General features: G+C 39.2%; 1 protein-coding gene across 2 annotated transcripts in view; it reads left to right on the forward strand.

The window, feature by feature from the left end:
• The window catches only part of sh3pxd2b (SH3 and PX domains 2B), a 34,157-nt gene that overhangs the window by 6,616 nt on the left and 15,358 nt on the right, over positions 1-12,183 (forward strand). For both annotated transcript variants that reach the window (XM_084940684.1, XM_084940685.1), the window contains exons 3-4: positions 3,901-3,976; positions 10,592-10,668. In XM_084940684.1, coding sequence (XP_084796810.1) covers positions 3,901-3,976; positions 10,592-10,668 — 153 coding nt within the window. The remainder of the gene's footprint in view (positions 1-3,900; positions 3,977-10,591; positions 10,669-12,183) is intronic.

Genomic DNA, 12,183 nt, shown 5'->3' on the forward strand with positions numbered 1-12,183 from the left:
TCTTTGTCAGTTAGTGTGTCTGTGTGTGTCTTTATGGATACGTTTTTGTCAACATGATAGTGTCACAGCTATACAAGACACAATCTTGAAACATGACACATCTGCAGCTGAGCTCATGATCAGAGGGGGTGGGGGCACTGGGCCTGGTGTGAGCCCATCCCATGGTGGCTTCTAGTTTCTCTCTTTTTTTTTTTCAGTGCATTCATCCTAGCAGCTTTTCAGTTTGCTTCCATGTCACAAAGAACAGTTTCCATTCTGCACACGTGTCCATCGAGCTCTACAGGCTTCCTGCATTCCCGCTCGCCTTGGATAGTGGATATATTTCTACTTTAAAGCTTAAGGGGGGGGAAAAAAGAAAACATTATTTGCTTATTCAGAGTTGCACAGCTGTCACATATTTTCCATCTGCAGTAATAAACTCAGCTTCTTGAAACGGGGGTTGGGGGGGGCAGATTATTTGACTTTGTAATATGAAGTTGCCTCTTGCGGTCATTTCACAAAGCAGCAACAATGTGATAATTTTTGTGTACTGTAACTATGGCGATATTTTTAATGTCCTCAACAGTTCATTTGAAAGAAGTAAACTGATGACCTGAGAGAATGAGATGGCTAAAACAAAAGAAGAAAAGTTTCATAAAAATGCTAAACTGAGTGTATCAGGATTATCTTGGGTAGATGAAAATAGACTGTTTTCATGTATATAGTCTATATAATCTTCCGGGATTCAGCTAAATGAATGCTAACAAAGCTATACCAAATGTTATCATATTTGTTAGCTTCATTATGTTCTTGTGCAGATTCATCATTCTTGAGAATGGGAGAGGTTTCTTTAGCAGCATGGCACAGATCTCCAGAAAGTGAAGCTTTGAAATGGGAGCTCTACTCTGAACTTTCACCCCTGGCTTCTTGTCCATGTTGTTGTCTGTGAAATCACTATCTTTGTTAAGGATTACTCATTTTTGAAAAATGGCCTATTGTTAACTGCTGAAGAGATGACGAGCACAATTGAAACCACTTTTTTTTCCCCATGTCGTGCGTGTTTTCACTTTATACATTCGAGAAACTGAGGGATCAGAAACAAACAGAGCCTCTGAAAATTGGTATTGCTGTAAATTATGAATGTTTATTATCTGGAATTATCTGAAATTTGTTATAATATTTTTTTTTAAATGACACACATCATGGTGAACATTAGATTGATACTGCACATACCTTCTATTTTGCCCATTGCCATCTTGATGTTTTTGACAAGCAAGACGAGGATCTGAATGTGAAGCTGCATGTTCATTGAGTCAGTCACAAGTGATAGGAAGCAGAAGTTACAATCATCCTTTATATTGCTTATGGCTGAGAGTGCTAACAGTAGCCAGAGCAGGTCTGCTGGGTAAACTAAGCCATCACACATAGTTACCGCATAGTCATTACCCCAAGCATCTTTTTCTGCATTAGAGGGCAAGTGTTTATCCGTTGGGATTCTTCATTCTTCATTTGCCAAGTTACTGTGTTAATATGCTTTCCTCTAATTACTTAGTATTAATTAGTCAGTGTTAGAGCTAATTACTATAGCATAATACCGTGGTTAACTTAAATACTTAAAAAAACACCAACAGGTTAAAGAACTCCACAAATGTGGATGGTAACAGTATGTTGCCATGAGAACAGTTTCCCCACAAAGGGTTAAAAAATGGTTTCAGGCTTAATTATGCAGTGAACTGAGTCAGAGAATGTCAGGACTATTGAGACAGGCAAAGAGAGCAACAATTGTTCATGGACCTTTTTCATGCTCAACAGTCTGGAGCTTCTTAGTTCTTCTTTATTTGGTTTTTGATTAAATACTGGTGATGTGGTTTAAAGGGACATAGACTAGACAAATTACAGTCCCTTGAAACATTATGTGACTGTAAATCTGCAAGCAAATGCTGGATGAAATAACAGTGTTTAAAAGATTGCAGGATCATAATAGCCTGGGAATGTAGCATGTAGACAATGTAGAGTTCTGTTCAACTGAGACCTCAGAGCACTTGTGATGCTTGCAGCCGTTACTGGTGTGTTAGTTTACTATTAATATTATTATTATTCTTAACAGGGAGTCTGATTTAATAGCTTAAGAGGAAGCCTGTTACACAGTGGTCTGGATCTTGCAAGCTATATTGGCATGATTGTCTGACCTGAGGGGTTCGGATGCAGAATAAGGCATTAAGACTTTGGAGCTACAAAGTGGGGCCATTTCATCTAATGATTTACAAGTAATCAATGAAAACTTAAATGCGTCTGTGTTGTGAATGGGACGGCAGTGTAATTCTGCTAGGACTGGAGTAATGCGTTCTCTGTCTTGCTGGCTGCATTTAACTGAAATCCGTTAAATACATCAGTTAGGCACGTATGCAGTGAGTGGCAATAATCAGCAAACAGGAGAAAATGGTGCGGGGTTATGGATAGGATGTTCAAGTATGTCATTGAAGAGTATTGGTCTGACCTTGGAAAAATTTCTAATCTGTACCAAAATGAACGTAAGATATGTTGTTTGGAGTCAAAGTGTAGACCAAGAGAGTCAAACTGTATTCAGTGTTTCCATTAAAGAGTTTCTTGACAGAATGTTTGCAGGATTTTTCCTTAAATTGTGGAGAATCATAATATTTTCTAAACACTTTTTATCAGGTGAAGAAGCACGTAGATTTGTTTGGGGTATTTTAGATTTTGAAATGAACTTTTAAGTAAATAAATGAATATATTCATTGTATTCCGAGTGCAGTGGAACAGGCACAGAAATAAAGTGCTTAATGTAGAATTTTGGACTTGCATATGTCTATCTGTACAATACTAACACATGACTGAGATAAACTCCATAGCACATAACTGAAAAAAACACATTTTAGAAAGTTAAAACCATATGCAGCTTTCCTCTCCTCTGCCTTAGCCTGTCATCCTCACCCCTGTCGAGGATGGATATTTGATGTTTAGTGCATGATGTAAATGGTATGTTGAAGAGATGACTTTACTCGCTCCATATGCCTTTTCTTGTTTGACTGCCTCTGATTACAGAGCAGATACAAGTCTTAGAGTAGACACAGGGACTGGGGTGTGTCTGCACTCGCAGTCAGACACATGGGAACAATTACAGTGTGTGGGGTACTGGCTCCTCTCTGTTTCTCTGTCTCCTTCCCTCACTGTCTCTTTTGTCTATGTCAGGCCATCTTTTTGTTTATACAGTCCTACTCAAGGTGGTACTGATTCACCGACTAAGCATCTGACTATTTGTCTTGTGATGCATTTCAAGAAAGTACGGAACTCCAGTAACTTGCTTGACTCATGTTCTCTTACTATTCCTGCTTTTGTAGATGAAAGGGATCATTTTTCGGTTCCTCTTATTCGTTTTCATCATATAAAATACAGATTTAGCTTTATTGAGTAAATTAGTTAAATTGCTATAGCACAGTATTTTGCTTTGTAATTAAGCTTGTATTTTATGAACCAGTTTTTGGATTGACCTTCTTGTGATTTCAGGTTTTAAATTAAGGAGAAAAAAAAAAGCTATAAGAATAGGCTGAGTTTCAGTAAGGTAAATATAAGACTGTTAAACTTCTTCGCTGCCACTGCTTTCTAGCCTTTTAAAAATCATGGCAAAGGAAATGTTCCACTATGTCAGCGGTGGTGCTCCTTAGCTACAGCTACAGCAACATGTGAAGTAGAGGGGGGAAAACCATACCATCTGCTCAGTACATTTATAATTATTGGCAGATCTGCATTTATTGGCCAAATTCCTTGTTGGAACTGCTGATTTGTTAAAAAAAATCATCAGTTTCTCTTAACCACCCTCAGCTGTCCTGTGTATGTATCCTGTGTGTGTGAGAATGTAAAAACCTTACATGCTAATAACTTTGATTAATCATTGCGTTTCAGATGGAATTGCTGGACAAATTCCCAGTGGAGGGAGGCCAGAAAGACCCTAAGCGCCGGATCATTCCATTCCTGCCAGGTAAGAGTTGAACACACAGTCCCTCAACGACCAATCACAGAAAAAAAAGAAGTGGCACATAACTGGGCATTATTAGGAATAAATGGAGAATACATATTTTTTACAGACCATCCCAATTAAACTTACCTGATTTAAATTTGTCTAATCTTCCCTTCAAGGCTGTCTTCTGAAGGCCTTGTGATCCACTTCTAGTGCTATTTTTAGAGTCCGTCCTGGAAATCCCATCATGACCACTTATTTTGGGTGCTCTGTGACTTCGTCATGGACCTCAAATGTGTGCAGACAGCAAAAATTTACTTCCATTCAGCAGTTTTCAGTTGAAAGGCCCACGGTTCCCAAACCACAGTGTATCAGGAAACCAGGGTCATGCTCGTCATTTTGTTTGACATTCACTGGTTGTGCAGTGTGAATTTGTCCCTTTGTGTAAAGCTGAAGGTGTCGAGCTCTACTTCAATGTCCCGAGGCGTCCCGAGGGGAGAACATTTAGTCCATTAGTTTTCCATTTATTTTCCATTTATTAAAGTGATTGAGGGATAAATTGGCCAGAATTAAATCAACAAAGTTTTGATTTTTAAGGGCTGATTCACACAGAGCGATTTAACCACAGCTCATGTGCTTATAATACGGAAAGGTTTTTGAACTCCTGTGTCGTGTCCTTGCTGCAGTGTCACGTCCTTGTATTATGTGTGCTCCCTTTGATCCTTCAACCAAACACACTGGGCAGCAATGACTTACTGATGATGACCTTTAAATGAACTGGAGGAAAGCCGAGTTAATCTTTTACACGTGCGCTTAGAAACCAACTAGAACAACCTGAAGCAAAGGTGTTGGGCATAAGCATATTATTTCTGCCACTAAGCAAGAATATTTTAATTCATGTACTTTTTAAACATTGGACTGAACCACATTATCTCAGCAAATGGCCTAAAGACACATTATACCATCTATGTGAATCAGTGCTGGAGCCTTTTAGAGAAACAGACTATTTGCCAGTGTTTCGTGTATTTTTAACAAAAATCTGAATGTTATACTCCATAGTATTCATTATGATAATCCCAACTGAGCTCCATCATTCTCCTGGCTGAATCATCATTTTGTGTGTGTGTGTGTGTGTGTGTGTGTGTGTGTGTGTGTGTGTGTGTGTGTGTGTGTGTGTGTGTGTGTGTGTGTGTGTGTGTGTGTGTGTGTGTGTGTGTGTGTGTGTGTGTGAGAGAGAGTGAGAGCTAAATAACTTCCAAAATAACTTCTTCTCTTTAGTTTTCACTATTTTTCTTTCTCAAATACAAATGGCAACAAAGTTTGTTTTGAAAAGGGGGCTTTGGGTGTACTTGACCAACTTTTGAGATCCTGCTGAAAGTAATCCTTTATGAAAGGAAGAAAATCCTTAATGTCAACCCCACCCACATCTTCCCCACCAGGCTTGGGATGTGTGGGGGTTAGGGTTTTTTTTTTTTTTTTAAATGCCCATGCAAGTCTGGAACTCATTGAGAGAATGCTCATACAAAAACACACACGCATTCACCCCGTTTGATGAAATCTAAGTAGGAAAGGAAGGAGAGGGAGATTTTTTTTTTTTTTAAAAGATTGCTTTTCATACCATCCTTTTTACATCTAAGCACCCCATACTCCATACTGATACATTAAACATCTACATTGAACTCTGAGCGTGTGCTTCCTGTTTTTATTGTCTGAATAAATTTAGTGCCACTGAGGATGGCTCTAAAGTGCTGCTTCTGTGGTGCTGCTAAGGCACCACAAGTAAAGGTCTGATTGGGCTCATGGACATTTGCATGGGACATCCTCTAGGAATGCTGCTGTGAAGCTGTTTGCATGTTATATGAAGGTTTTTATCCTGAGTGGCTGAATACATGGAGATTCAAATGAAGGACCATTACTAGCATCAGATCAGACCTCTGTCTGAGAGGGATCCCAAGCAAACAGTCTTCTGAACTGCACAGTATTCATTGACAGCCAAGGGGAAATAAACCCTAAAACATTCACTTACAAAGCAAAAGTCTGGAAAAAAGACGGGGGCCAATCTCACAAGGTACGGAAGTGGTTTTCCCTTTCTGGTTTGGTTTGTTCAAGGCCCCAAGTTGTTTTTACTCCTTGGTATCTCTGCATCAGCAAAGTGGTTTGTCAGTAAGAGTACACACTGTAGAACTTGTGCTTTCTTCTCTTTGACAAGCATTGACAGCATTTTTACTCTGAGGTCAGATTTTGGCCTTTGGAAGGAATATGTTAGAAGTCCAATAAATACATAACTTTATGTATTTTTCATTTACGAAGTCAACTCTTTATCTTTAGATAGATGGTGCCATCATGGTTTTGTAGATTGGTTCATAAATGACATAAAGATAAAATGATACATTTGATGTGTTAATCCCACCATTCAGAGTCAGGTTGGCTTTTAAAAAGTTAAGATAAATTGTGGGTCTGCTAATTCAAGCTACTGAATATGGACATAGTTTTTCACAGAACTGCATAGAGTCCTTTCGAAAACATTCTTTTCTCTGTTTTGTATTCTCTGTGCACTCTATTGCCTGAGGAACTATCTGCCTGACATGGCAGGAGGTGCTGCATGCTGCACAGGTCACATACAATTCTGGAGCCGAGTAACTCACATTTCCTCCTAAGTATGCTGTGAAATGCAAAGAAGCGCAAAATGGCTGAAAAGTTGGGGCTTTGTCTCTGTCCTCCTCTTCCACCAGTAACACACCTGTGAAGGAATGTGCACCTGTGTAGTAATTACAACATAGGCGCAAATCAGTATTTCTTCTTATACTCCGTACACGCCTAGATGTTGTGTTATTTAAAACCTTAGAGGCCAAGTCATTTTGTACAAGCCCGATTTAAATACAAAACAAAAAAGTCACAGAAATATCCTCAGTTTTCTTAGCAACTAAAGTGATATAAGCCATGTCCAAGCAAAGTCCAGAAAATTTCCATTTAGTATGAAAACACGTGGATTTAGAACATTTTCTTTCACACCGTTGGTGTGCATAGGTAGAGAATAGTATTTATTTTAAAAAAATTAAAAATATATGCCTTTTTGCTGCTTACTTAATTTATTTTTTCCTCAAGACCGACCCTACTTTTACTAAGTCCCGACTGAATATATGCATGTGTCAAGTAAAATCCGAATACGGTCTCGAGGACGCAGTTTTGTCACAAGATCCCAAGTCCTTTTGTGTTATATAAAAGTATAAGCATCTCAAAATCTCCCCAAAAAGGCTAATTAGGTTGGTGAATGTAGCCATTAAGATGTGAGGGATTCTGAGAACAGCTTTCTTTGGGTGAGGTAACAATAACCTCTCTATGTATGGCCATCTTAGCCTGCCTTTTTTCTCCATCTAGTTCGCTCAGTTTTCCCAGGAAACAAAAGCTGTTTGATACTTTTGGTCACTACCGACTCTGAGATTTGCCAAAATGTCCACCGTGCCTCAGCCATGGCTCCAGGGTAGCAGCATTCCACCCTGCCCAAATAAGCCCTTTTCATCGGCTGCATCCATGAGCTGCCATGCATACAAAGTGGGCAGTGTTGAGTCAGTGCTTCTCTCCTGACCCCAGAGAGCTTTGGAAAACCTTCAAGAACGCTTTCTGCTTGAGGAGTGATGAGGGGAGGAGAGGAAGAAAGAGACAGAAATAGAGAAGGAGAAGTGTGTCTGAGGGTTGACTTTCAAATCTCTTTAGTTTTTCAGTGCTGTCCCGACAGCGTCCCCTCGACTGCTCTGGCAAGAGCTTGCCAATGCCATAGAGATTCGGAATGTCTTCTCTAATTCTTCTTCTAGTTAATCTCATTTGTAACAGTCTCCCTTATGTAGTATGATCTTGTTGTCCTTTGCAGTGTGGTAAAATATTAAAGTCTACTGTTAATCAGACCACGCTCGTTGACACTAGATTTCATATCTTTATTTATTGTTGCGATGCATGTATCTGCAGTATGGGAAACAGTAGTAGCATAATAGTTAACAGCCTTGTTAAAAAAACATTATGGATGCATTGCTTATTGTACACATTTTTAAACTCTGCCCAAACACTGAACCTGTGGGATTCACCAAGAGAGATGAACACACCATTTTTAATAACTGTTGTTTTTGGCAGTAGACTAAAACTTACAACTGACCATTGGCATTACAGCAAAAAAAAAACTGCCAAAGTTACTATGCTGTGGCTATCTATTAATTATGTACAGCTGTGAACAGATGTTTCCATACTCTCCTCATGGGCATGAATGTCGTGACAAATTTAGGATTTTTAATGAATTCTTTGAACTGTTCTTTTTCCAGAGTGGAATGATTTTACAACAAGAATTGGGTGGACAAGCTTGTGTTTATTTTGGACTTTCTCTAATCCACACAGGGTCAGAAAGAAACGTATAGGCTCAAATATATACATACATTCACTTAAATCTTTTTAAAAAGTGGTACTACAATGTCTTTTAACTTGACTAGACCAACTAATTGTTAGTGATCTTGATTGACTATAGCTTGTAGCTTGTCTATGCCAACATAAAAAGGATTTATTTGGCAGCACTCATTGGATTGACCAATGCTCACTACAATGGGGGAAGTCCAAGGAACTCTGTGAAGATCTAAGAAGTTGGGAAGTTCTAAACAACTGCGGATTCCAAGATCATCAGTCAAATCATTCAAACAATTATACATAAATACAAGGTATTTGGATATACAGTATTACCACTTTGCCAGGGTTGGGAAAGCGACCCAGGCTGTCTCTCTGATGAGAGGAAATTGGTTGGGATGTTTCAGAACAACTGAGGAACCACCAAGACTCAAGCCTGTTATGAACAAGAAACTGTTGGACAACCAATTTTCAATGAAATTCAATTCATCTTTTTAATGGTAAATGGTAAATGGCCTGTATTTGTATACGCTTTACTAGTCCCTAAGGACCTCAAAGCGCTTTACACATCCAGTCATCCACCCATTCACACACACATTCACACACTGGTGATGGCAAGCTACATTGTAGCCACAGCCACCCTGGGGCGCACTGACAGAGGCGAGGCTGCCGGACACTGGCGCCACCGGGCCCTCTGACCACCACCAGTAGGCAACAGGTGAAGTGTCTTGCCCAAGGACACATCTGGTAATCATACCAAATCACAACAACAGTCGCCTAAAGACGCTTTAAATTGTAAGGTAAAGTTAAGGTAAAGAGCCTACAATCATACAGAGAAAACCACAACAATCAGACGAACCCCCCCACCCCCCAGTGAGGAAGCACTAGTTATATCCTGATGTTTCTGCAGAGATCTTTGAGGTATTTGTTCCAGTTAGATCACATTAGAAGCTTTACTTATTATTCCCTGATGGTTAAATTAATATCCACACAAATCAATTTTCCTTTTAACTGACATCATCCGCAGGTTGTTTTTTTTGATATTATAGTAAGCTTCACTGTCTTACTTTTGAGCTTCCTTTTATTGTGTTATTTATACAATATCCTGGGGTTTTTTTTCCATTTGTTTTGTCTACCACCTGAGTCAGCTTGTAGGTTGTAGTGAGAGCAGGGATGGCTGGGTAGGGTGTGGAGGTCGTTTCTTTGAACGTTGGGTGTTGGTAGTTTTCTGTAAAATATGCAAGATCTACTTTTTTTTGGTGTGAAGTCACCACAAATATCTACTCCAGTCAGCAGTATACACTTGTACAACCTTTTATACTTCTGTCTCACCTTGGCCCTTCCTTTCATGATTACTTCTTTTCTTGAATGCTTCAGATTCACAGAACAAAGAGAAAAGTATTAGCATAAACAGTTTTAAGCTGCGTGGGTTAAAGAAGCAGCCACTTTTTTGTAACAATAGTGAAATGGAGCTTTTATAAATGGATGGATGGATGATGTGTCAGCAAGTCTGTTTCAAAAGCAAACACCAGGACTCCTTGATGGCGGTAATATTGTAATCTGTCACCTGCATTTAGGATCTCATTACATACACAACCTTTTGCCCTGCTATACTGTATTTTTTAATTAATATGTCTCAGTGTGTCTATTGCCAAATGAGAACAAAGAAAATATTTACTCTTAAGTTTTTCACATGCCTTTGAATAGAAAAGAGGGCTTTTTGTAGACATTTCTTGTTATTGTTATGGTGAACTAGCTTGCCCGTGCCTGTGGTAATGTGTGCCTAGCGATAAGAATAAGGGAGCAGTGTTTAAACTGTCAAACGGGCACTATGTGCCTGTCCTAAATCATTTATTAACTTGGAAAGGCCAGCTATTCACCCACCTCCTTAGCCTCCTCATTGTGCTGTCACTGTTATTGATGATGCGACTGTATTGTGTCTGCATGCTAATTCACTAACTACATTTTGGAAAAAGCCACCGTTTTCACTGTCCTTCAGTCTACCTGCAAGTTTTTCTTTTAAGTCACTACTTAAAGAAATCGATCAAGGTTTTGTTTGGGTGTTTTTTTTGTTTTGTTTTTGTTTGTTTCGTTTTTCAATATAGCTTTTGTGTATTTTATATGAAAACTTGCTGTGGAAAAGATTAGAATTATTATTTTTTTTCTAAGGTATATGAACATGTTAACTTGACATATGTAAAAGTAGGTTGCAGTATTTAAGTTCCTAAATCTGATTTTCCTTGTTTGTTCCAGGAAAGATTCTGTTTAGGAGGAGCCACATCAGGGATGTGGCAATGAAAAGGCTAAGACCTATTAATGAATACTGCAGGGTGAGTATTCGTTATGCAATTCTCTACTTATTGCTAAGCATCAACATATATATGTTATAAAATGCATTTGTCAAGAGAAAAGAAACCACAATCTGTGTACATTACATCACAGCTAGCTGGGGTTTTTTCCCCCCCGTCTGGTTACGTCTTCATCACATTCAGGCCCATTTTTAGTCGTCCAAACACATGCTTATATTAAGTAAAGTCAAGCTTGTAGTCAAACTACAGCATTTGCATAACAGAAAGATTTATACGTTCACTTTGTTGCAGCTTTATGAATAATGCTGCTGCCCTTGCGATCTAAATTGGAACTGTGCGGTGTGTGGCATGCTAAACATCCCGGAGCAAGTCTTTGTGACCGCAGGCATCCACTCTGCCGATGTGTTCTAAAAGGTCCCCAGGTGCTCTGTTGTAGACTCTGACCTTCCTGCAAAAAGAAACACGCCAAAGGAGAATTTTTCTCAAGGGATAGATGTGTATAAGGGGGGAAAAAAGTTTCTATGTAGCTAAATGAGAAGAGAATGTCGTTACACCACACAAAATGTAGGCCTTATGACCCCCTAGAGCAAGACAATTGATGAATGTTGCCAGGGTGCAAGCATGCTGTAATGTGTGTGTGTGTGTGTGTGTGTGTGGTGTCTGTTTTGTCATTTTGAAATACCACAGCTCATTCCATAAGTGAAAAAAAAGGATGATGCAAAACTTGTGCCTTGTCCAGCCCATTACATTGCTTTTTACCAGAGAGATTATTATTCACTTAACCTCAAGAAAAGGAAAATCATGCAACTCTACATTCTCAAGCTCCACTGCAGATGAGGTTAAACCGTATAACTGCCAACAGCTAGCAAGTAATTGCTTCATTTCAACAGGAACGCAACCACCACAGCCTATATAAAATAATCATGATTGATGCTCATCTTTTTAGCCTCTGAAGTAAAGTCGAATAGCAGTTTAAAGATTTTCATCTTTCTCAGTGAGGTGCTTTTTTATGGATACATATCTACAAGGCAGATATCTTCTGGAGTTGTGGTGGTTGCCACAGGCAAAGCATTTTCCCGTTGCTGAGCTAGCTCCAGTCAGCATATCCACACAACCACGGGCTATGTTTTTGTTAAATTTTACAGGCGTGACTTGGGGCTTTAAAACATGCACAAACATTTCCTTATGTCTCTCTCTACGAAGGAAACTTTGCTTCTGACTTAGCCTGTACTCGCGCTTTTACGATTTTCAGCTGCCTTATATTTTAACTGCTTTACTTCTCTTACTCCATCAAGACCCTTGTGAAACCATTACTGAAAAAAAATTACTTCCTAAGGTGGAACTGACTGGTCACTTCTTCACCGGTAAAAACAGCAATTCTTCAGGCCTGAGAGTAAAGCTTTTATGTATGATGAACAATGCAGAGGACCGAAGGGGCTCTGTCATCTGGGGTTAAAGGAATGTGCAGCTGGTAGGCAACATCTTTAACCACTTATGTGAAAAGTAAAGGTAGGGGAGGAAAGGGTAGAGTTGCTG

Source organism: Perissodus microlepis, chromosome 10 (assembly GCF_051167445.1).
Source record: "Perissodus microlepis isolate ML-2025 ecotype Zambia chromosome 10, ASM5116744v1, whole genome shotgun sequence".
In the NCBI taxonomy this organism is placed as follows: Eukaryota; Metazoa; Chordata; class Actinopteri; order Cichliformes; family Cichlidae; genus Perissodus; species Perissodus microlepis.